This window comes from Ictidomys tridecemlineatus, chromosome 3 (genome assembly GCF_052094955.1).
Source record: "Ictidomys tridecemlineatus isolate mIctTri1 chromosome 3, mIctTri1.hap1, whole genome shotgun sequence".
Lineage (NCBI taxonomy): Eukaryota > Metazoa > Chordata > Mammalia > Rodentia > Sciuridae > Ictidomys > Ictidomys tridecemlineatus.
The window spans coordinates 47,685,883-47,710,957 of NC_135479.1; the positions used below are offsets into that span (position 1 = coordinate 47,685,883).

At 51.0% G+C, this 25,075-nt stretch overlaps 1 protein-coding gene and 1 long non-coding RNA gene across 4 annotated transcripts in view; one reads left to right on the forward strand and one right to left on the reverse strand.

Moving 5' to 3' along the window:
• Trpv3 (transient receptor potential cation channel subfamily V member 3) overlaps window positions 1–23,949 on the reverse strand; it is a 31,399-nt gene extending 7,450 nt beyond the window's left edge. Inside the window, exons 1-12 of the mRNA XM_005337295.5 lie at window positions 23,796–23,949; window positions 21,332–21,452; window positions 14,621–14,725; window positions 14,399–14,485; window positions 13,578–13,735; window positions 12,632–12,808; window positions 10,963–11,103; window positions 7,512–7,792; window positions 5,236–5,412; window positions 4,186–4,344; window positions 3,389–3,490; window positions 2,150–2,223 (exon numbers count right to left, since the gene is read on the reverse strand). Coding sequence (XP_005337352.1) covers window positions 2,150–2,223; window positions 3,389–3,490; window positions 4,186–4,344; window positions 5,236–5,412; window positions 7,512–7,792; window positions 10,963–11,103; window positions 12,632–12,808; window positions 13,578–13,735; window positions 14,399–14,485; window positions 14,621–14,725; window positions 21,332–21,450 — 1,580 coding nt within the window. The 5' untranslated portion in view covers window positions 21,451–21,452; window positions 23,796–23,949. The remainder of the gene's footprint in view (window positions 1–2,149; window positions 2,224–3,388; window positions 3,491–4,185; window positions 4,345–5,235; window positions 5,413–7,511; window positions 7,793–10,962; window positions 11,104–12,631; window positions 12,809–13,577; window positions 13,736–14,398; window positions 14,486–14,620; window positions 14,726–21,331; window positions 21,453–23,795) is intronic.
• Window positions 1,554–20,848, forward strand: LOC144376146 (uncharacterized). 3 transcript variants are annotated; one of them, XR_013436270.1, is made up of 3 exons: window positions 1,554–2,319; window positions 18,715–19,176; window positions 19,347–20,848. It is a non-coding gene; the product is annotated as an uncharacterized LOC144376146 (long non-coding RNA). The 3 variants fall into 3 exon arrangements; XR_013436272.1 differs by having other exon boundaries at window positions 18,715–19,144; XR_013436271.1 differs by having other exon boundaries at window positions 1,557–2,319; window positions 19,030–19,176.
• Window positions 23,950–25,075: the final 1,126 nt, after the last annotated feature.

The window sequence follows — 25,075 nt, forward strand, 5'->3', positions numbered from 1 at the left end:
GCCAGATGCAAGTCAGGACCAATCGTGGACTAGTTGTGACTGACAGGGACTTAAAAAAAAAAATACAGCCAGGTGAGATGGTGCACACCTGTAGTCCCAGAAGTTTGGGAAGGTGAGACAGGAGGATTGCAAGTTCAAAGTCAATCTCAGCAACTTCTCAGCAACTTAGCAAGGCCCTAAGCCATTCAGAAAGACCCTGTCTACAAGTAAAATTCAAAAAAGGGCTGGGGATGTGGCTCAGTGGTTGAGTGCCCCTGGGTTCAATCCCTGGTACCAAAAAAAAATTATATATGTATATATATTTTTATATATACTTTACATACATTTATTCACACACACACACACACACACACACACACACACACACACACACACACACACACCAGGGCTCCAGGAGATTCTGACATGCAGCCCAGGAGGATTATGGTTTTTAAAACACCACATGATTTATGATTCCCATATATCATAAACCACTTGGGAGCCACTAGGCTACACCAAGGATGCAGTGAGTAATTACATTTTTAACCAAAATGAAAAATGCTGTGAACATTTATACTTAAACAATCAAATCCTTCAAAACCTACTCTTTTCTTTAAAAAAAAATGCTCCACTTATATGATGTACCCAGAGTAATCAAATTCACAAGAGATGGAAAATAGATAGGTGGTGGCCAGGGTGTCAGAGGGAAAAAGAGAATTGTTGTTTACTAGGTACACAGTTTCAGTTTTGCAAGATTGGTTGCACAGCCAGTTGGATGTACCTCACAATTTTGAGCTGAACACTTAAAAATGGTCAAGATGCTTTTATTTTTATGTGCACTTTAGCACAATTACATTTTTAAAGTACAATATATACCACACATAGGATATCCAAACGCTCTCATCAACAGTGCATATACTCTGCCAACATAGGGTTAAAAATACTCTCCTACTTATAACATCTGACAGTTTCCACAATTATAAAATGCCTAACCATAATAAGGAAACATAAAGCTTGTTTTTCTGGCAGAGTGAAGAACAAATGAATGATCAATTGCAGTGGGAATGAAATGAGGAAGAATGTCTCCACCTTTCTCTATGCTAACAAAACAATAAAGAATCAGAAGAACAGGGCAATGGACTGAAACCAGTAGTTGTATAAATACATTCTTCTCTGGAATCATGCTTCCTCAAAGGTGACAGATGTGTATGCAACTTGCATGTGGAGCAGTATTGCACCTGGCCCATCCATTTTACTGCAGTATCTGGGTACCCCATTTGCCCACAAGGATGAAGAACTGGGTTCATGTCTCTGGAAGGCAGGTGCATACTTAATAAAATAAGTAGATATTTGGAAGCATTAGGCCCAGATTCAAGGTTCCATAGACCCAGCTTCTTAAATGCTCAGAAGAGAGACTCCAGTCTGTGGAGCTTAGCATTCTTCATTCCAAGCTGCAGATTCTATCCCATTACCATGGCAGTAAAGCTGAATCAGCCTCTGTTCATTTAGTGACAGAGGTCACATGAGCCTTTGATGTTAGCCACTTATGACCTCATTCAGAGAGGCTGCTGAGCTGGGCTTTCTGCCTGGGGCCCTGTGGCCATCAAGTCTGCATAAGCTGGGAGTAAAATGACTAGTGAGCTGGGACTTCTACTGGAGTGTCACTGAAGTGCCTTGTGACTTCAAGGTGACTCGCTTCCTAGCTCTGGGAGCTTCAGGGGATCAATACATGAGACTCAGTGATTTCTCAGGTGCCTTCCAGTCCTGATCTGCTAAGGTCCCAGATGGCAACTTTGAGGTCCCAGCAACTAGGAGGGGCTGCCCTGGAATATCACTTTGTAAACAAGAAAACAGAACCGCTACACCTTCTCGGGCTTTCTCTATGCTGCCTGCCACCTGAGGCTCGGTGACAGAGTGGACAGAGTCAGCCATCACTGTCACCAGATGGTAGGTGCTGTCCTAAGGGTTTCTGATCTGCTCCACATTTATGTAGCACATCTGTGTGCCCTTCTTACTAGATGCAAGAGAGGAGATCCCTGGTATGTAACCGTGGCAAAAGGCCTGGACATAGTTTAAATGGTGGAGTAGCTACTCCAGAGGGACATGACAGCCACAACAGAGGACTTGGGCCCTGCCTTTGAGGTGTAACCAAGAGGAAAGACCTACTTACAAGACAAAGTGAAACCAGGCATCTGACAGGATGGACTGCAGATCTGAGGGTCTCAGCAGGAAGATGGCGATACCCTAGGGACAAAGGAAAAGAAAAATTTGTCCTCTGCATGCCACTCACTGGAGGATCTCAGGGAGAGAGTTCACCCCAGGACTGAGACTCCATGAGAGGTGAGTGTGCAAAGGTCCAATCAAAAACCAGGGAGGGACATGGAAGAAGTCCTATGTCTAGATTACTGTAGGTGACCCCACAGTAAGGAGGGTTGTTCCTTCAGATCTTCTTACCTTTCTAACTCTTGACCCCCATCCTAACCCCAGAACCTGCAAAGTTACATAATCACAACAGCTCCATTCTCCAAAAATGGCCTAGATTTCCAGCCTCTGAGCTTTTGGTCCTGCTATTTCCCACAACTACCCTGTATGATCCTGTCCCCGTGTCCTTGTATGGCACCCTACCCTACCAGCCTGTCTTCAAGCTTCCCTCCCTCCCCCTGCCCCTAGATAAAAGTCCCTTCTTCTGCCCAACTTAGGGCACTTTTCCAAGTCTACCTTAAAATATAGATGTCTGTTCCCATGATCTATCTCCTACCAAACTGTGAACCAAAGAGGGCAAACTCCATCCTTACCACCCAAGTCCTCACATGTAGAAGGTGCTCAGAATATACCTGTTGATTCATTGCTTGGATGAATGAGTGGATGGATGGATGGATTAGATAGATGCATGCATAGATAAACAGATGGAAGGATGATGGGGCTGGGGATATAGCTCAGTTGGTAGAGTGCTTACATCACATGCACAAGGCCCTGGGTTCAATCCCCAGCACCACAAAAAATAAAAGTTAAAAAACAAAACAGATGGAAGGATGCTTGGATAGAGGATTGAAGGATGGTGGGGGTAAGGTAGCATGGGAACATGGATGCATGAATGAGTGGCTGGGTGGCTGAGAGCAGGTGGGTAGGGGATGATGGGTGAGGACAAGGAGAGGTGGATGCTCACTGAGTGGCTAGAAAGAGGTAAAGGGTGGATAAACTGGACAGGTGTACAGAGGGAATGAAGTAGGTAGACCAGGTCTGCCTTATTCACTTATTCCCATGTTTTAACTTGGGATCTAAGGCTTGGAAGGGAAATTCCTCCCCACATGCCCATCAAGAATGGTAGAGCAGGGCAGGATGGCAGCAGGCCTGCCCTCACCCTGCCTGCCTCACAGAACAGTCTGGAAAGGCTCAGAAGCTCACTCACCTCTTTCACAGAGATGCATGTGGCCCAGATAAGCACAAACATCCTCCCCAACAGCTGCAGCCACCCCATCTTGTGCGTCAGGGCCAAGGGGTGTGGGAGGGCCTGTGGGGAAAAGTGAGGAGGGGGAGGAGAAAGTGAGGAGGGTGGGCAGCACCAGCTCCAGGGACCACGACACCCACACACTCCAGACCCTCAAGCTGGACCAGAGGCCAGCCTGGAACACCATCTCTGTAGAGAGCCTGAGAGCGAATGGAAGGCCCCTGCCCCTGCCTTCCCTACCCTTGGTGGGAACCAGAACTCCACAGTGAGCAGGATGAGCCAATCTGTGCGACTCCTCCACATGCCCTGTGGCATTCATCCCTCCCAGAACCCATCCATCACCAGACACTCAGCAGGGCCTCCTAACATAGTCAACAAAGCCCATCTGTGCTCTGGTGTTGGGTGGGAAACCAAGGCCCAGAGGGGTGGGTAGTTTGGCCAAGTGACCACACCCTCCTTCCACCTCCTGTGGCCCTCACAGCAGAAACGCCCAATGCATTCTAGATTCAGATCAAAAGCCTGGACAGGGCCTGGGTTTCCTGATTCCCCAACTCTCCCCAGCATGAGTTCCCCTGGGGCTAAGTGCCTGGAGCTTAGCCCTACTAAGTTCTAAAGACATTCAGTTCCCTAGAAACTTTGAAAGTGACCCCCACACAAATCTCTATGCCTCTCTGGGCCTCAATTTCCCCATCTGCCCAGGGACAGCTCCAGGCTCCTCCATGTCTCACCTCCCCATCCACCCCCAAAGACCCACGTACCTCCACCTCCCGAGGACGGTAGTAAGAGACAAGAGTCAGGGTGATGTTGTAGAAGAAATAAAAGCAGAAGGACAAGAAGAACATGTATTTGGCAAATTTCTTCCACTTCATGTGCAACAGCGTATGCAGGGGCTCCAGAGTCAGCATCTCATGCCGATTCTGTGGGGAAAACACCACCAGTCACCATGGAGATGAGGAGACAGGGAAGGACCACTTTCAAAGGGCCCATCATGAGCTCTGAGTCAGTGGGGCCCTTGGCTGAAGGGACCTGTCATTATGCCCAATGGACTGGTTTGGCTGGAAATGGTGGAAAGGTCATTTCTGGCACCTGGGCTCTTCCCAAAGCATACAGACAGCAGGGAAGGCTCCAGGAGAGTGTGGCTTCCAGCCAGAGCATCTGCTGCACAGCAGGGAGGGAGAGCTAAAAAGAGATTCCAATCCCAATCTCCCTCTTCACTGTGTGTCCTTAGGACAGCCCCTGACTCTCTCTGTGCCTCAATCTCCTCAGCTATAAAATGATAACAATCCCTGCCCTACCAACCAGGCTGCTGCAAGGGTCCAGAGAAACCCTAGACAAGGCAGGCTCTGGGAAGCAAGACTTGGTAAAATACCAACAGCCTTCTGTCTCACTTCTCCCAAGAGCTAAAAACCTCTCAGAGCTGATCCTCTCTATTCACCTCCAATTTCACTAATCTCCTGCTCCAACCTCCTCCAGGAAGCCGTGCATCCCCAGATCCTCATGTGGAACCAGGTTTGGGAGGAGGGAGGATTCCAAGCCAGGCCACATGGACTATATTCACACCCCAAACTTCCCAGGATTCCGGAACCCAGAGACCCTTCACCATTAGGGTCCGCAATCTGAGGCTGACTAGGAACAGTGGAGCCCAGCGCCTCCCCAGCCCCCAACCCCTGCTTCCATGTCTAATTCTGCTGCTGAGAGAAAGCCCTGGGGACTCCAGGCACCATGGAGCTAACGGTCTGGGTCTTCCCGGTGGCAGACTGAGGTCCCGCCCCAGTTCCCTGCCCCTCCCAACTGCCCAAGAGACGCACATCGATGTTGGTGTTGTAGACGGTTATCTCCAGCACAGAATTGTCTGTTGTGGTGTCCACGTTGGTGAGGTCATACAGTGAGGACGAGACAGGGCCATACGCCCAGTCAGTAAACTTCCTTGACAGGCTCCGGAGCGGCTTCTCCTTGATTTCACGACTGAGGATGTACTTCAGGATCTGGGGACAGGAAGGGGAACAACTGTCAGCCACAGATGGGGCTTGGGCCCAACAGGGCTGGGCCAGCCAGAGGCAGGGCAGGCCCCAAAGATGCTTCCATCAAGATGGTTTGAGTCCTGCATCTGCACCATGACCTCTGGGCCCCTGCAGTATCAGTGGAATGGGTGCAAAGCTCCAGTTCTGCCCATCTCACTGGGGACCAAAGATGTGAAGGCCCTTCACAAGCTACACAAAACTGCACCATCAATTCCTCCTAATCCTTGCACCAACTGGGGCTCCAGTTCAGTGAAGAACCCAGGAATTGATTTTTTGTTTGTTTGGTTGCTTTTGTTTGTTTAGTTTTGGTACCAGGGATTGAATCCAGGGGCCCTTAACATCCTCAGCCTTTTTTTTTTTATCTTTATTTCATTTTTATGTGGTGCTGAGGATCGAATCCAGGGCCTCACGTGTGCTAGGTGAGCACTCTACCCCTGAGCCACAACCCCAGCCCCCTCAGCCCTTTTTTATATTTCATTTTGAGACAAGGCCTCACTAAGTTGCTGAAGCTTGCTCTGAACTCATGATCCTCCTGCCTCAGCCTCTTGAGCTGCTGGGATTACAGGAATGTGCCACTGCACCCTAATGGAATTGATCATTTTTTGGTAACAATTTCCAATTGGCTTGGACTTGAGAAGAAGCTAGAAGTTGATGTCCAGTTTCTCATTCCACCCTCAGTCAAACTGAGGCTCACCACTCTGGCCAGCTGTGGGGTCAGTGATCCTCAAACTCTGCTGAATGTTAGGTGTCTAGCGGAATTTTTAAAACACCCAAACACCACCAACTACTGAAAGCTAGTGTGGGGGAGGGTAGACCCAGGAGACTACTAAGTAGAGATGACTGGAGGGTTACCCACTATCCAGCTCACTACTTCCGGAAAGCTGAGCCCTGGGTTACTCAAGTATGGGGACTACAGCTTCCTGGGTCAGGAGCCCAAGACATAATAGGAGGTGCTGTTGGGGTAGGAGGTGCTGTTGGAGTAGGAGGTGTCACAGTATGGGTCTTGCACAACCCAGCAGCATTCCCTTGCCATCTCTCATGGTAAGCAGGTCTCCACAGCCCAGGCAGATAGCTCCTAGGACTGGGCTTCCCCACCACACAGACAAGCCTATAAAATCCCCAAGGGCAGGTCTGCTTTAGTGTCACCTACCCTCCACTCTCTAAGAGTGGCTGCCCTGGGCAACATCCAGGAAAGGAGTGGGGAGGGGTACAGGTGCCTCCCCTAGACTGGCCTCCACAGGGAGGCTCTGCCCTGAGCTGGGGTGGCAGGGAGAGCATGTGCAGAGATGAGACCCAGGAGGAGGTTAAATCTGAAACCACAATCTGACTATCAAAGCCCCCAGAAGGCTGTGACCCAGGGGTGGGGAGGAGAAGGGGGAGGCAAGGACACAATTCCTCCTCTGTTGAAGCCATTCCCATCTCCTCCTCCCCCAGTAGGAGAATAAAAAGGTCTCTTGTGGTCCCCAGCCCTGGCCACTGGAACACCACCCAAAGCCCTCAGGGCAGCTGACTAGGGAGGGGTGTGCACAGCTGTGATTGTTCAAAGGCACTGTCTGCCCTGCAGTCTCCTAGGAGCGGCCATCCCCTCCCAGGCTCAAAGGCTGAGGAGCAGGCTTAAGCCTCTGAATCTGAGCCCTAGAAAGAACCTGAGTTCTGACCTTGGGAAAAAAAAGTCAGTTCTGGGCCCAGACAAGTCGTTCTGGAACACCTGTCCTCAGGAGAGGCCTGAGGCCCTGAGGGTCAGACATTCAGCTTCTGCTTGGGTCCAGCACCACACAGAAATGCTCAGGCACAAAGCATTGTGTCATCTCCGCCCCAACTAGGAAGTCCCAGGAGAAGAGAGAGAACAAAAACTGTGGCATTGAAATCCAGAGGGGGTGCCCACATCTCACTGGCTGTCACTCAGAATAACCTGTCCCAGGCCACAGCCGCACTCTGGATCTAAGGCTGGGACCTTCCCAGGGCTGAGGCCGTGTTCTGCGGGATCCTTAGGAGGGCACCAGCACTGGCAGAGTGGCAGCGGCACCTCCCCAACCTCCCGTCACCCTGGCCCGCTGTCCCACCTCGGCCTTGCCCATCTTGGCGGCCAGCTGCAGTGGCGTGAGGCCGTCATTGTTGCGGGTGGTCTCCAGCTCCCAGGTGCCGCTCCTCAGCAGGATCATATCGTACATGCGCTTAACAAAGTCATTCTGGGTCTTGAAGTCCTCGGCTACCGTCACCAGCGCGTGTAGGATGTTGTTTCCCCGAGAGTCCTGCGAGGTGATGTCCGTCTGCTCATTCTCCATCAGCAGCTGCACGATCTCGGGCTGGTTGGTGCATGCCGCCAGGGCCAGGGGCGTCTCACCTGGGCCAGGGGAGCACTGGGATTCAGGTATCTCAGAGGTCAGAAGCAGTGTGCCCAGGCCCCAGGGGTCCACAGCCTGACGTCCCAGTGGCTTTGACACCTGAGGTTCCTTGATGGTCTCTTCCTCTCCCATTTGAACAGAGACTGAAGCTCCACTGATGCTGTGGCCTTCTAACCAAACTCCCTGCTTCCCCGCCGCCCTCTAACCACTGTGCTCAGCACAGCAGCAAGATCCACCCCAGTCCACCCACCACCTGCTGCCATTAACATGTGAATCCCACCTTCCCAGAATAAAAGCCCCAGTTCCAATGACAGCCCACAAAGCCCTTCTGATCTCTCCTCCTCTATCCCTCACTCCCCTCCAGCCACAATGGCCTTCTTCCTGTCCCTCTAACACACCGGGCATTTTCCTATCTCAGGACTTTTGCCTGGGCTGTTCCCTCTGCATGTAGATTTCTGCACTGCTCACTCTATCACCTGCTTCAAGTCTTTGTTCAAGTATCGCCCTCTCTGTGAGTCACCCTAACCTTACCTTATTTAAAATCAAATCCTCTCATCACAGTCAGAACTTCTGGTCCCTCTTCCCCTGCTTTACTTTGTATTTTTTTACGTAGCACTTTCCATTTTCTAACATAATGCATAACATTCTTATTTATAATGTTTATTATTGATGGCCTCTCTCCAGACCTACAATATAAGTCCCATGAAGGCAGGGATCTTTGTTTTGTTCACTGATATATTTCAAGCACCTAAAACAGTTCCTGACACAGATAGTATGTGCTCAATAAATGTTTGTTAAGAAAAGAGAAGGCCACTGACTCCCAAATGGTCAAACAGCAAGCATGGGACAGCACCACGACTGGAGGCCAAGGCTCCTGCCTCCTCTCAGTCTTCTTCCTCCTGTCCCCTCTCTTCACACCTAACAAAGGTTTCCCAACACCAACTGCAACCAGGCTCTGTGCTGGGCAATGGGGACACAAAACTGACTGGACAAGACCCTGTCCTCCAGGACTCACAGAACCATCTAGTCCTGCTCATTAAAAGACACCCAGAAGAGGGGCTGGGGTTGTGGCTCAGCAGCATAGCACTTGCCTAGCATATGTGAGGCACTGGGTTTGATTCTCACTACTGCATATAAATAAACAAAATAAAGGTCCATCTTAAAAAAAAAATTTAAAGCTACACAGAAGAGAAAAGAGATGAGTGGTTCTCAGGCCAGGGCTGGCAATTTCCTGTAAAATTACTCAGAGAAATGTTTGGATCTGGCAGAGCTGCTGGTGGCTTGTCTTGATCATGGTGGTGGTTCACAGCTCTAAGCATGTGTGGAAATAACACAACTGTGCAATTAAGTGGGTGAGGTCACCAGATCTAAACTACACATTTCAACCTTTTTTTTTTCCACCCAGAGCATCTGTGAAAGAAATATTGAATATTGTCAGAATCAAAATGGAGTCACTTGTGTCAAACCTAACCAAAAAAAAAAGTAAACAAAGCCGGGGGTGGGGGTGGGGGGGGGAGCAGTTACAAAGGAAGGACTCTTACACATGATTCACATGATTCACAAAACACTCTACCACTCAATAGCTCAAGAGGCTGACATAGGAGGATCACGAGTTCAAAGCCAGCTTCAGCAATGGCGAGGTGCTTAGCAACTCAGTGAGATTGTCTCTAAATAAAATACAAAATAGGGCTGGGGATGTGGCTCAGTGGTTAAGTGTCCCTGAGAACTGGTATACCAAAAAAAAAAAAAAAACCACTCTGCCAGTCACTTGAATAGGGGCTGCCACAACTTTATACAAAAAGTACCAGTGCAAAAACATCTGCCCCAAACTGTTCAACCTTGGACTGATACCACACTTATTATTAACCACTGTGGCCAAGGATTATTTGCTTCAAAATATCTGACACAATTCTCATTAAAACTTCCCCTTGCCTCAACTTCTTTGTGTGTGAAACAGACAGGCAGACAGACAGACAGACACTCAGGATGGAACCCAAGGGCACTCTACCACTGAACTACATTCCTGGTTCTTTTTATTTTTTTATTTTGAAACGGGAGTCTTGCTAAATTCCCCAGGATGGTGTCAAATTTGTAATCCTCCTGCCTCAGCCTCCCACATAGCTGGATTACAGAGGTATACTATCGTGCCCTGCTCAACCTCAGTTCACTATGGCATGCATATCCCCATTGCAAAGTTCTATTATTCCCAAATAAATGTCAGTATTCTTTGGAGAATGTGATTTAAAAAAAAAAAAATATATATATATATATATATATATTTAGGTTGATACATCTAACCCTAATTGCTGTTGGATTTCCCAACTTGTCAGAGATTTTCCTCCTCTTGCTTTTTTTTTTTCTTTTTTCATACCAAGGATTGAACCTGGGGGGCACTTAATCACTGAACCACATCTCCAGCCCCCCCCCTTTTTTTTTTTCATTTTGAAACTGAGTCTCACTAAATAGTTGAGGCTGGCTTTGAAGTTGTGATCTTCCTGCCTCAGCCTCACCAGCCTCTGAGATTACAGGTGGTTGTGGCTGGCTTCTCTCACTTTTGATTCCCTGAGAGGCCCTGAGTACAAGGGACAGAGACCAGAGTTGGAAGCGAGGACACCTACCTACATGGAGGCTATACTAGGCTAGGGAAAGTCACTTCCCTTCTCAGAACCATCTCTCTCCTGTGAAACAGGGCTCTTTTCCGTTGCTCTCCCCCAAGTCTCTGTTCCCCACAAAGAGTTGCTCAGGTGACTACCTATGTGCCCTCTAATGCCAAGTGATGTCCCGGGGTTTGCAGGCTTTGGGGCTCCACCCTACCTCCCCAGGCCCCTCTTTCTCTGATCCACCCTAGGGGTCCTGCTCAGATGGATCTGTCTCAGCAGCCTCCCAATCAGGCTCTGTCCTCCGCAGCCTGGAAGCTGCTACCTGGCTAAAAGGTCTCCAGCCTGCCAGCGCCTCTGGGGGCAGGTACCACCGGGCCAGAGCCAGAGCAGGGGACGCCTGTGCCCCTCCCCTTCCCCTACTTGCCCTCCCCCTTCCTCTCCCCTCCCCCACTTGTCCACAAGTCCACCTCCCTCCTCCCGCTTCCCCAGCCCCTCGGGCTCACCCTTTCCCCTCCTCCTCCCTAGGAAGCCACCCCCCCCAGCCCACCCCGGGCGACAGCGGCACCTACCGAAGTAGAAGCCTTCGTGCTGGTACTTGGGGTTGAAGAAGACCCCCTTGGCATGGGCGTTGACGTCGGCGCCCGCCGCGATGAGCACCGCGGTGATGTCTCCCTGGCGCCGCTCGATGGCGATGTTCAGCGCGGTCTGCCCTGCGGACAGGCGGGGTCGGGCAGGGGTGCTCAGCGCTGGGACCCGGGGACCAACCTAACTGATCCAGGAATCCCGCAGCCCCACGTGGCGGGGACTGCCTAGAAACACTGAAGGGAGGGCCTCAGAGACATCGTCAGGGGGCAGAGTGGTGGGGCAAGGATGGTATCCTGGGCGGCAGGAAAAAATTGCTGCTTCTACTCTGCAGAGAGAGAAGCCCACCAGCAGGAGACAAATTCATGAAAGAAGGAAGAGATAAGGGGTGGCAGAGAAAGGAGAGGAGTCGGGTTTGTGGCCACTACACAAGGCCTTGATGAGATACTAATAACTTTAATTTGTCCACCCAATCAAAAAATCTATATTAAATATCTCCAATGTGAGACCCTAAAAGCACCAGAAAATCAACTGTGGGAAAACGGACTCCATCCCTGCCCTCAAGGGAATCCGCTGCCAGAAAGGTAAAATCTCTAAGTCCCTGAGGAGGGCACAGAAGGGGACTGAAAAGGGAGAAGAATCAAGACAAACTTGATGCACTGGTCTGAACCTGGCTGTCTAGAGGACTAGCATCAACTCCTTAGTGCCAGGCTAAGAATATTGTATGGCTCACTCAGTTTCTCTCTTTGCTTTGACTACCAACTCAATGTGCAGTTCAACACTCAATAGCAGCAATCTTCCCTGGGTTTCCTCTCCCCTTTTCCATAGCTTCTATGTGTCACATCCTTGGTGTTTTCTTATATATGACAAAAAACCTTTTGACAATCTGCAGAGTTTAAGTAATAAAATGGTTTTCTTAATAAGAACAGTGAAGGGCCTGAGCTAGACTCCACCTGGAAAAAGGTGAGGTTCTTAGTGCCCACTGGCATGTCAGCAAGATGACCAATCAGGAACCAATTATTTTTGCTACAAGCATCTAACCTTAACAGGCTGTTTACTGACTCTAAAAACGCAAATGAGCACATATCTTATTGATTATTCACAATGACTTTCCTGGGTAGAGAAATACTATCCCAAATTTGTCTCCATGTACCATCTACACAGCACCAAGACTCAAACGGGACCATTAATAATGATGATGATGATGATACATAGTTGCTTCTCTGGGCCCCTGCTGGGATGTCCAGCCTCATCTCCAGCCTCCTGTCCATTGCCATATGCCTCACTCATTCCCACTCTGGATTCTTCTCATCATGCAGTCAAGAGTCCTTTTCTCCATCCATGCTAAAGTGGCCTATCTCCAGCCCCTTTCTGTCATATTACCTTTATTTCCATAGATTTCCTGTCTAAAATTACCTTATTTAAAGCAGTGACCTTAATCTCTCTTGTTCACCCAGGTGCCAAAAACAACACCTGGCGCATAGTCAGTGCTCACAGTTGCTTGTAGAAAGAAGGAAGGGCAAGTGGAGTGCCTGCTGCATGCCCAGCACCATGCAGTGCGCTCAGGCTTCTAGGTGGTAGCAGTGCCTCTGGTGGCCCTGTGGCCCGGCCCCCCAACCTGGGAAACATCTGCACAGCCTCTGGCAGCCAGGATACCTTCATAGGCCTCCTCAGTGTACTCGGCGTTGATGAACCTGTCCAGGATGTCGTTCTCCTCGGCGAAGGCCAGCAGGATCCGCACGATCTCCTTGGTGTTGGGGTTGATGTTTAACAAGGCCTTCATGAGGCAGGTCTTCCCTGTGTCTGAGGCTGTCAGCTTGTGCATGAGGAAGTCTACAGGCAGGGTCACAGATGGAGGTGTGGGCAGAAGGGACCAGTTGCCCTTGACCCTCATAACCCAAAAGAAGGTGTGGGAGCTGCAGCCTCTCGCCTCAAGATCCTGCTCCCCACCCTGTCCCCTGCCTGGCCTCCCCAACCGTGAACTTCCTAGCACTCTTCCTTCTTTACCAGCTGTTCCTTCTCCAGCTCTGGGCTCCTTCTCCCTTCTCCTGCCAAAGAAAGCCCTTTGCTCGTTGGCCTCTGCTCCTTGTCCCTGGCAAGGGGCAGTCTCACCCACTGCCTGGCTTCCCTCTTTCCACCTCTGTGTTGATACTTTGAAATCTCTATCTCCATCTTCTCCCTCCCTGGAGCCTACAAATAGATCTTATTTGGGATCTCCTCTTTCACTTGCTTTTCTCTGGGTCCCCCAGACAGCAAGGACCCTACCATCCACCAAGCTACCCAAGTCCAAATGGTGTCACCCTGGACTCCTCTCTTCCTCAATCCTCATGTCACCAAGTTCTGACAATGCCATGCCTGAAGAAATCTCCCAGCCCTCCTTCAGGGTCCCAACACCATTTGAACAGCAACATGCAGGAGCCAGGCCATGATGCCCATCTGCCTAAACCCTTCCATAGCTCCCCACTGCCCTCAGAGTTGAGTTAAAGGCTGCTATCCCAGCACGCAAGGCTCCTCAAAACCTAGCCCTGCAGGAGATGGGGCAGGAATCAAGGGCCAAGAGGCATCCCTAGACCTGCAGAGTCTGCCAGGACCAGGCACTGACCAGGCACATCCATGCCGCCGCGGCGCCTCTTGCAAAGCTCCTGTAGCTCCGCCAGCAGCTCCACCAGCTCCTCCACACAGCCCTCAGACACCGCTGCAAAGATGCGCTTCTTCAGCCGCTTCTTCTTCCGCCTCTGCTCTTCCTTAGCCAGGTTTGCACTGAGGCCAGAAAATGTTTTCAATTCACTGTGCACACCATCCCCTTATCCCCTGCCCTGCAACCATCACCCCTTCCCCAACAGAGTTGCTGGACCTTCAGGGACACCTCACAGGCCTGTCACAACACCTGTGTTTGTGCTTTTGGGGCTCCATGTTGCCCCAGGAAGCTCCCCTTCCTATCCATATGTGATCGCATTTATCAAAATATGTATCTGGATACACTTAGGAATAATCAGGAAGAATATGTGCCTAACTATTCACAGCAAATTGCCCTGAAATATGGGACTAGGGGAAGGAAAATTTCACTTTCATATTTTGCATTGTTTGAACTTTTCCAATCCATCCTTGTCCTCATACTCCAAATGGACAGACCTGGTGATGCACTGATGTCTCTTCTTGTTTGCATGTGTTTTTGCAAAATGCATATTGCTTTTTTCAATGCATGTATTTTAAGTTTACATAAGTGGTCTTGTGCTAAAGTTATTGATCCTCTGTGTACTATTTTATAATGATCGGGTATTATTTTACAATTTATAAAATTTGATATTCCACTTCCCTCACTAAATGACCTCCATGCCACAACCATGGCCCAGGCCTCCAAAGTTTTATCCTACCCCCTTCCCTTGGTAGGCCCAGTTGGAGATGGGCAAGGGCCAGACTCACCTTGGACTGTTGGGATTGGATGGGGTCTCTGTCACATCATCCTGTGGAGACTGGGGAGAGTCCATGTCATCACAGTTGCCAGAGATACTGGAAGTATGGCAGGAGGGACAAGTTTAAAAATGGTAGTACCCCACAGCCAAGCCAGGCTACACAGCCCATGTTGCTGGGCATGTTGCTGGGCAACCACGGGAGCTGAGGGCTGAGCAAGGGGCTGATACTCACCACTGCCGGATATTGGAGTCCATGGGCTTGGAGAAGATGGGGGGCGAGGTCTTGGCAACAGTGGGGTTGGGCTCAAACCCTTCTATCTCCAGGAAGAAGTGTGCACTGAGGGGACACCCAAGAAAGGTCATTAGAGATGGGGCATCACCTGTCCATCTGTGCATCCTGCACCCCTGCCATGGAGGGTCCCCCACACTTCAGCCAACTCTGCGTGGCCTGACCTCATCTAGCCCTCACAGCAGCCCTTAGGGCCAGGCACTATCACAGTTCACAGATGAGCCCTTGGGAGGCTCTGGGGTAACCCAACACAACATGGTCACATGCAGCACTGTGGCAGAGCCTGGATTTGAGACTGAGTCTGGGTGACTCCTATTGCTAGAAATGCTGGGTGGATAAACCACAGAGTCTCTACTGGGGGTGGCCCAATACCTGGGGATCTATAGCTGCCTTCAGGTTTAGAGGATTTTCAAAGATGAGAACAGGGCACCCAGAGAGCTAGCTTCCCCATGGCCACTCCGCTGCCCTCAGAACTCAGGTCTGAAGTGAGAGCCCTGCAAGAGGAGGCCTCTGGACTCCAAGATCCATGCAGGCCTTACGGGCTCTTGAGGGAGGGAGAAAAGGCCAGAGTCACACTAGCTTACCCCTACTCCTGTCCCAGGTCCCTTTGTTCAGCAAAGGGTAGGGTTTTTTGTTTTGTTTTAATTTTTATCACAACAGAAAACAGGTTGAAAAGGCTGATCTAGAGCAGGGGGGATTTGAGGGCTCAGGGAGCAGGGCTGAGACACCTTTTGACTTTTTGATGAGTCAAAAAGGAAAGCCCAGGCAGTGAGGGGAGAGGCAGGGCCTGGGACAGCCTTCTCCTAAACTGGCAGAAGAGGCCCTATGGCTTGGCTGACCCCAGAGAAGGACAGATACTGCCACAAGAGAGTCAAGACTCAGACCCAGTGTGTGGTCCGGGGCCTGCCATAGTCCACTGAGCCCTATAGCCCTCGGCCCCATCTTCAGACACACCAAAAATACAGATGTGTGTGAGCATGGAGACTCTAATCCCACACTCAGAGATGGTGACAACTAGGATGATAAGGATGAGGTCGAGGGTGACTTCAGTTGCAGCAACACCCCACCCTGCAGCTGCTGCAGCACATCTGCTAACTGTGTCCAGGTCAGTGGCCTCCCACTGCCAGGCCTCTCTCCAGGCACATGAGGCTCCCAAGAACCTTTGCTTCCTGGTGCCTTCCAGCAGGTTCCCTCCTATCCTCGCAAGATCTCCGAAAATCTCCCAAAGTACAGTCCCACTTAGTCAAGTTCAGAAGGAAAGGCAGGAGGGAAGGGATCATGGTCCCACTCTACAGATGAGATAACTGGAGAAGCAGCTCATTAGGGTCACCCTCCCCCCACAGAGTAGAAACCAAGTTGGCCTGAGAACCTGCTTGTTGCTGTCCAGGCTCCAGGTTCACACCATAATTCACACTGTTCTGCTCTCAGTTTAGCCCTCTGGACCTGCTTTCAACCCAACCGGCAGGAAAGGTTGGCCACAGAGGGAGACTGCCCCATATAGCTACTGCCCAGGGTGGGGCAGGCAGGAGGGGCCCAGAACTGGCCTCAATATAAGCCTAGAAGGCTCAGAGCTAATCCAGAGATGGAGCATAAGTGGGGCAGTGGACAGTGCTGGCTGAGACATTGGCCCTCGCCTTCTTGGCTCCTGCCCATCAGAAGGAAATTTATGACCTGATCCAAAAGCAAAGACTTCTTCCAAAAAAGAAGAAAAAGGAAAGAGTAAACGTTTGGCTGGAAACCCAAAGCCTGAGTTCTAGAGGCTCTCTGCCTCTGCCTCCTGTGTGGCCCAGGTGGTCACTTTCCATCACCAAACCAGGTGTCCTCATGCAAATGGATAGTGGTGAGGTCAGATGCTTCCTAAGGCCTGCACTCTGGAGCCAGGTCAGCTCTGGGACATGAAAGGCCAACCAGTTTGATTGCCACACCTACGGATCCCTGCAGTGCCCCAGAACTGCCACCCCAAAATGAGTGCCATTCCAGTATGGCTCTCTAACCCAAGAGCTACAAACTCATTTGCTAAAGGCTCAGCCTCAAATTATCCTGGTTGAGATCTGCCAAATATTCTCCGCGCGGAGCTCCAACCCCCACACCCACAAGTTTTCCTCTAAGGCAGTTGATCCAGTCTCTCTCCTGGTTCCCACTCCACCCCACCTGAGCTACTCAGTGGTGCGTTTACCTAACAAATATTTATTGACCTACAATGTGCTGGGTACTGTTCCCAAAGCTGAGGGTACAGTGGTGAGCAAGTGGCAAACTCCCTGCCCTCCCGGGTCTGCTGATCCAGTCCCCCAGGGAGAGAGCAGGGTACTGTGCTTGAGGCCACGGCTTTGCGCTCTGGACCATCCATCATCCTTCAGCTATAAGTTCCTTAGTAGCAGGGACCACAATTGCACCATCCTGATTCCCCAAAATCGTCCTGCATTCTCCAACAGGGGTCCTGTCACTCAGAAGACCCTCGCTGAATGAGTGAGTGGGAGAATAGGTATGAGAGAAAGATAAATGAGTGGAAGGCTGGGATTATGGCTCAGTGGTAGAGCACTTGCCTAGCATGTGTGAGGCACTGGGTTCAGTTTTCAACACTGCGTATAAATAAATAAAATAAAGGTCCATTGACAACTAAAAAAATATTTTAAAAATAAATAAATAAGAGTGGAAGGAAGAATGGCTGGTTAGAGAGAGGGACAGATGAGTGAATGGATGAGTAATGGCTAGATGATAGAAGAATGATTGGATGGATGGGTGGACAGATGGACGGACGGATGAATAATGTAGTCAGGTATGTAGATAGGGTAAATACAATAAATTCAGAGATCTGTGGTCAGAATCAAAAATCAGACATACCAACACAACAATAAACCATAAATATTAGGAAGTGGAATCCTTCACGTGACTCCTACTTTGCTCTCATTGCCTCTTCTAAGCCTCAGCCCCTTTCTGGGCTTGGACAAGTGACAAGGGGTCCTTTGCCTCTCCTCACCTGCCCTCTCTTCAAGACCTTCTCCCAGAGGAGCAGCTGAGGGTGTGTTTTTGTGGCAGTGAGTGTTTGCCCTTCTCTGGGGCTCAGCCAGGCCACAGAACCTCCTCTCCCAGCCCAATGAGAAAGCTGATCCTGTCTCCAGCCTCACCCCTCCTTCCCCAGTGTGGTTTCCTGGCTTTCTCTCTTGAGGGATTCTTAGCCCTGTCCCTTGAGCCCTCAAGTCCAGCCAGCCACAGCTCAACCCTATCTTCAGACTCACCCACGTGAGCAGACACGCGTGAGCATGAGAACCACAATTCCACAAGGACAGTCCAGGAAGCCAGATGGTGAGAGCATCTGTCCACCCCAGGCTGAGGGCCCACGGAAGGGGTCAAGGCATCAGCTCACCCTGCAGTGTCCTTGTCGGTGCTAAGTGGCCGTGCTGAGTGGCCATGCTGGGCTCCTCATCTCACCCCTCTCCTTTCCTTTCCGGCTCCTTCATGGTCTCATCCACTTACGCAAAAACTACTCACACGCTCACAGATCCCAACCAGGGCTAACATATCATCCCAATGACAGCTTCGGCCTCTGAGGAGGGTAGGGCTGTGGGAGCTCAAGGGAAGCAAAGTTCCTTGCAGCTAAAGACAGGAATGGGATGCTCTACTGGCTCAGGAAAAAGCCCTGGAGGCAAAGAGGGCAGCATGAGAAAAGTGTCCTGGGGAGGAAGGGTAGGGCTGAGTCTTGGGAAGGACATCCCCAGTGGCTGGAGTGCAAGATGTGAGGAAGAGAGTGACAAGAACCTGCTAGGGAGGACCCAATTATTGGGCAAGGACCTAACTCCTGGGATGGACAGCTGCTAGACGTGAGGGCCTGCCTACTTGCTTCCGCACCCCACATCCCTCCCACCTTCGTAGGCACATGGCCAGGTCTTGGCCCAGGACATCCTGACTCCTGCCCACTGCCAATGATCCTTGTTTACTCCTACCTTTGGTTCAGGCCAAAGGTCTTCACCTGGGTATTGTTAATTCAGGTGCACAGACAAGTCTAAACCATTTCTTCCTGCATTTCTGTTCCTCCCAAGGAATAACTTCAGGACTGCGAGCAAGTCCAGAGCTGGAAAGGAGCTTGTCTGGCCACGTGCATTGTCTCAAGAAATGCCCAGCTTTCTCACAGCCCAGTATGGCCTGCATCTCTGATCCTGGGCACCACCTTGCTCACAGGGAACAGCATGAAGCTCAGGCAAAGCCCCCAGATCCAAATATCTCTCCATGCTGTAGACTTCCTGGTTCCTTCAATTCTGTCATTAGTACACGGTTCTCTCCTGTTCAGGGTCGCCCTCTTTCTTTGCATATATTTTTTTTCTTTTCCTTTCTACAACCCTAAGTCTTATACTCAGTTCTGCAGGAGATGTCCAGACCTTCACACAAGAGCCCTTGGAGCATCTCTGGGCCACCAGTTCAGGAGACAAAGAAGCACACCTCATACCCTCAACTGGGCCAAGCAGTCAACCAGTAAGAGCCACACCTAGAGCAGTCCATGAACGGTGAGAGGCTCAGAAAAGGTAGACTGTTCCTGTAGCAGGGATACCCTGGGATTTTTCCAAAAGCCTGTCCTCAATCTTTCCTCAAGATTTGAACCTCCCCTGAGAAAATGAGAGGGGAAGGTGATCCTTGCCAATGTAGCTCACAGATCTTTCTGCTCTTTCCTGGACAGGCACATCCAGACCCAGGCTGCCCCTCTTGCTCCTGAGATACTTGTCTCATCTCCATCTCCACCCGGTCTCCTCTGCTGAGCTCCAGGATGAAGTCACCATCTCGATATCCCTCAGATGCCTCTTACCCAGAATTCCACACCTGAACTTGGACCATTCCTTGTGACCTTGAACAATGTGTTACACCTTTGGTAGCTGGTATAACACATTATTCAAGTCAGGGATGGCCCCACCATCTCTCCAAGTCAACCCACCAGAAGGAGGTGACTCCGGTTCTTTCTCCCTTCCCTCCCCTAGCAGATCCCACGACACTAATACCTCTCTGATCTGTCCTTTCCTCTCCATCCCTGACAACCCAGGCTCAGACCTCACCTGGCCTTCCAGACAGCCTCCTTGTGACCTCCCTGGCCCTGCCTCCCCTCCAATCCATCATCCACGTGGGTCACCCAAAGTAATCTTTCCAAAATACAAATCTTACCACACTGTCCCATGGGAAGTCCCTCACTTCCAAACCCTCCTGAGAGTTCCCCACTCCCCTCAGGATTGTCCAAGTTCCTTAACTGACACCCCAAGACCAGCCCCAGTGAGATTCATTGCCCCCAAAATTCCTCTCCCCACTCAGCATTTCAGCTGCACCAAACTTCTCATTGGTCCCCACCCCAGTGTCCCTGTTTCCCTGTCCAGGGTCTAACCTTGGGCCTGATACACAGGACACCTCAATGATTATGTCTTTGAAAAAAACAGAAGGAAAACATCAATCTTGCCTTAGGCCCAAGAGGAGACCTGGGAAGAGAACAGAGGAGGCAAGGCAAATGGCCATCCTAGGTCTAAGGGAGGCACAGCTGAGGTGGCCTTCTGCTCAAGATTGGCCCATTCAAGAAGCACCCAAGCAGCTGAGGGATGGAGGGCCTGTCTTGGAGGCAGCTCAGAAGCAGGAAGGTGTGAGCCTAGAGAAGCCCCTGCCCTCTTCAGTCTCCCCAGCAGGGAAGTGGAATGAACCATCCCAGCTCCCGGGAGCCTCACAGAGTAACAACAACAGTGACGATGATGAGGGTAACAAGTTGTTGACTATGGACACATGCTGAGCACTGGCCTCACACCAGGCACTGTGCTGAGCACTTGGTTGCCATAATCCCAATTAACCATCATCCTCTGAGTTGGTGCCATTGCCAGGGTCCCCATGCAGGGATCCAGCCGTCTTGGTCACAATCTCCGTTTTGCCTGCTACGTGACCCTGGCACGTATCACAAACTTTACGGGACAAATAAATTCCTTAAGGTAGAGAGTCCAGAGTGTTGTGCTAGCCATTAACACCAGGACTGGCACCCAACTGTCATGGGACATGTTAATAATTGAGAAATCCAGGTACATTCATGGCCACCTTTGTCCAGAACAGCTTTAACCCTTTCCTCCAGCCTTGAAGTGCCAGGATCCTCCTGTCTTATGCCTCCCAAGACACACCTCTGTCTGCAAGTCCCCAGTAAATCATACTTGCTATCCAGAATCTGTCTATGGTCTCATAGTACCTTCCACCTTTGGTAGCTAGTTCTCATACATGAAACTGGGTTTTGTTTTTTTCTTTGTTTACAAAACTTCTTTTACACAGATGTGGTTAGAGAGCTTGATTAACCTGGTCAGGCAAACACAAAATGAAAGTCATTGATGTATGTGAAAAATGGATCTAGTTGAGGGTCCAAACCACCTGGAATTCCCACCCACCTTTTCCATCCTTGTCTCAAAGATGGCTCCAACAGTCCCTCTCCTCCTTCAGGAGCCTTCCTTATGTCCCCTGACTCCTCCAGGAGTCATACAGTCACACAGATATCTCCAGCAAAGTATGCAGTGCTGTCCCCCCAGTTATACCTATTCAAACACCAGACCACCATACAACGCTGATGCTCTTAGGTCACAGGAAGCAAAGGTTCCTTAGGGTAGAGATTCTGTGCCCCACTTGCACAAAAGCCAGGTCCAAGTCTGCCAGTCCTACCTCTTCTTGGTGGGGGTGACTTCTGCCGGTCTCTTCTCTGTCAGGACAACAGGGTTTCCACTGGGGCCAGTGGTCCTCCTGCCCACTAGGGGCACCATCTCCTTGGGGTGGGCATGCATGGCTGGAATGCAATCACAAGGCAGATGCTCAGGTTGAGGGGGCATGGAGGAGTTTCGGGGGACTTCACACCACCATATGGCACCATCCAGCTCCGGTTCACACTCTCTGTCCCCCTAGGACAGAGAATTCGCTCCCCATTTTCCCAGGCTGCCAGTCCTTCTTAGGAGCAGGGAGACTGTCTCTGCAGTTTCTCCTGTTCCCTGCTTAGGTGGCCTTAAGAGAGCCCAGCAAGGCATCCAGGTAGAGACCACCGTGGCCTATAGCCTCTCCTCTAACCACCATATCTAGCCCCTCCAGACTTCAAATAGAATTATGCTTCCCTTAGGATTTATGTTCAGATCTACGCTTAAGACATTTGACCTTGACAGAGCCAGATTTCACCTCCGCTTCTCTAGACCCTATGTTCCTAGTAACACAGCCTTGGATTCCTCTGATATTTTAGATTTCTCATCACCCAGCTGGTCTCTGTACCTGTTACACTGATCATCTCTGTTACCCAGCCATGACAGCTGTCTGTCTGCTGGACCCCCCACAGACACTCTTGCTTGGAGGGAGGAATTGAATCCTTTCCCCTGAGGCTGACCCCTCCTCAGTCCAGACCTACTTTACCAATGCTCAGAATTGGTTGAGCACTTTGGTGAGCTCCAAGGGGTGCGGAGATGCTGGGAGGAGGGACTGAGACATATTCCAAAGAGACGAGGGAAGGCGTCTTGAAGGGAACCCAAAAGCTTCTATGTGGAAGCGGGGTGATCCCTGCAGCCAGCACAGCCTGGGCAAAGACTAGGGATCAGGACAGTCCAGAGAGTGGCAAGGAGCTGGTGGGGTTGGAGAACCTGGGGAGTCTGTGGAGAATCCAGTCAGGCAGGGGCTCGGGAGCAGTGGGACCCCATCGTGAGGACCTCTAGCACCACTTGGGCACCATGGCTGATCCCAGGGCAGCAGGGAGTAATGGAGGGCTGTGGGGCTACAGGGGCATGGAGATGTAGAGATCAGTAACCTGGGGGCCAGGAGGAGGCTGCTGGGGTAGGGGGGGATGAGGATGAAGAAGGGGCATCTGCCCACATAGAGTAAGATGGATGGGGAGAGGACGGTGTGGACAGGAGGCAGGTCTGCAGTTAAGAAGCCAATCTTGGCTTAAGTCACCTCGTGGGACCTACTGGGATACAGAGAGGAGAAGGGAGGGGTGGATTTCTGTAAGATGAAGCCAGCTGGTGGGATAGAGCCAGAACCACCGGGGTCCTGCCCCAGGTAGGAGAGCTTCCTGGAGGGAGTGTCCAGAACAGGTTGTCATCAGGCTGGAGGGACTTTGAAATGAGGCAGCCCTGCTGCCCGCACTAACAGTAAGCAGGTTCAGGATAGGGGAAGTCATCCTGGGGAGGGCTTTGGCCCTGGAATGCAGGAACTTTGAAGCAGGGAGGTTTCAGGAGGGGCCTTAAGGCCAGCCAGGTGGGCAGCCCATAGAGAGAGCCTCAGGAACACCCAAGTCCCTCCTATATCCAATCACCGCCTGATAAAGACAGGTGGCCTGATTGCCTGTCCCAGCCCCCAAAGACCCATGGACAGATGGGACTTAAAGGCTGGGCTGGGCCACGAGGAAAGAAGGATAGAGAATGTCTCTTACTCCTTCCGGGGACCTCTGACTTCCCTCCTGAGAAATGGGCTGAATGATCCCCAAGGATCCTTTAACCCTAACCCATGGCATGGATTGCTCCATCCTCTCTCCCCATGAGTGTGGGCAGCCAGGACAGGACAGGGCCAGGACAATCTGAACTGGGCTACAGCAGCTATAATTAGCTCACTGAGTCACCCCATAAACCCTGTAAGCTCACCTGCTGGCCTCTCTCTCTGCCCTGGCCATCCCTCTGTCTGGGATTCAGCTTCATCACCTGAGAAATGGAATATCACACCCCCAAAGCCCTGACAGTGATTGAAATGACCTGGCTTGGCAACCACAGGGAGACCCCTGGGCCCTGTCCCTCCTCAGCACTGAGCCACTTCATTCCATCCTCAACTCCTGTCACACTTCTGCCCCCGAGAACTGCGATCCCAGAGCCCACCAAGGGAAACAGGAGCTTCACCTCTGGCCTTGGACAGCTGTGAAATCATCTCCCTCCTCAGGGTTCCCAAATTCTGGGTTCCTGGGTCCTTTGGAACCTACCTTCTCACGTGGCACAGCAGCTAAGAGCTCGCTTCTGGGTTTCCCCTCCTGGAGCCCAGGCTCCTTCCTGATTTCCCCCAAGGTGTTGAAAATGAGCAGACAAGGCTCAGGCAACCCCCAGGCCCACACCCTAGGCCCCCCATGTGCCTTGGAGGATACCAGCTGCCCTGGATGGTGAGGACTCACCTGGCGAGGTCCTGGGTGGTGGTGGCAGCTCTTGCCCTGAGATCACCGCATGTCCGGGGCCCAAGGCCCCCCGCTGGGACTGCGGCCAAGGCAGCGAGAGGCTTTCATGGCAGGCACAGGGACTGCTGATGGCTGGAATGAAGCGTCAGAAGCAGAACTGGCTGGGTTACCTGCCCTTGGCGCCAGGCAGGCCACGCCCACCACCCACGTGCTCCACGTGAATCACCCCACGCCCACACAGCAGCCTCACCCACAGGGGAAAAAGCAGGCGAGGCACCTTCTTTGGCACAAGACTGATGTTTGGTCCCAACCTTCCTGCCTTGTATCTGATGCTTGGCAGGTAGGTCCCATCAAAATTGAGTGGGAATCATAATAGAGATCTTTCTTCCCAAGGATGAGGATGTGATGTCAGGTGGTGTGGCATAATAACCTTCAAGTGTTCTACCCTGACCCCTGTGGGGGAGGCTCAGGACTGATGTGGTTGACCCCAGGGTGCCCAGCCCCAAGACTTGCATCTGTCCTTCAAAGTCAGTCCCCGCGGATCAGGTTCCTCAGAGACAGAGGAAGTCCTCATTCAATCATTTCCACTCATTCATCATGAATCTTCAGTCAGACAGCCTCACCCCTTCCTGGCCATATGATCTTGGGAAAGTCATTTCTCCCAAGCTTCAATTTTTTCATCTGGGAAATGTACCTAACCGGGCTGGGGATGTGGCTCAAGTGGCAGTGCGCTCGCCTGGCATGCGTGCGGCCCGGGTTCGATCCTCAGCACCACATACAAACAAAGATGTTGTATCCACCAATAACTAAAAAATAAATATTAAAATTCTGTCTCTCTCAAAAAATAAAAATAAATACTGCCATTTCCTCTTCAAAATGTGCCTGTTGGTGCAAAAAAAAAAAATTACTTTAAAAAAAAAAATGTACCTAACCTACCTTGCAAGGTTACTGTGGGGCTTAAATGAGAGAGCAAATAGAAAGGAGTAGAACAAGGCCCAGAGTACAGAAAGAGCAAATTGTGACAGCTACTGTCATGACAGTTTATTCTCCCAGGAACTATTTGGGCCACCTTTCTCTGAGGCCTGAACGTCACAGGAAGATTCTGTGCCCTCCCTCCTGGCCCAGGCCTCTGCTGGGAAGGGGGTGGAGAACAGCTTGAGTCAGGGCTTACACAGCTGCTCCTGCAGGCAAGACGTGGGCAAGACGTGACAGGGACAGAGTGACAGAATCTGCTGATGGTGATGGTGCGGGGACTTTCCCAACTGCTCTCAGGAGTCAAA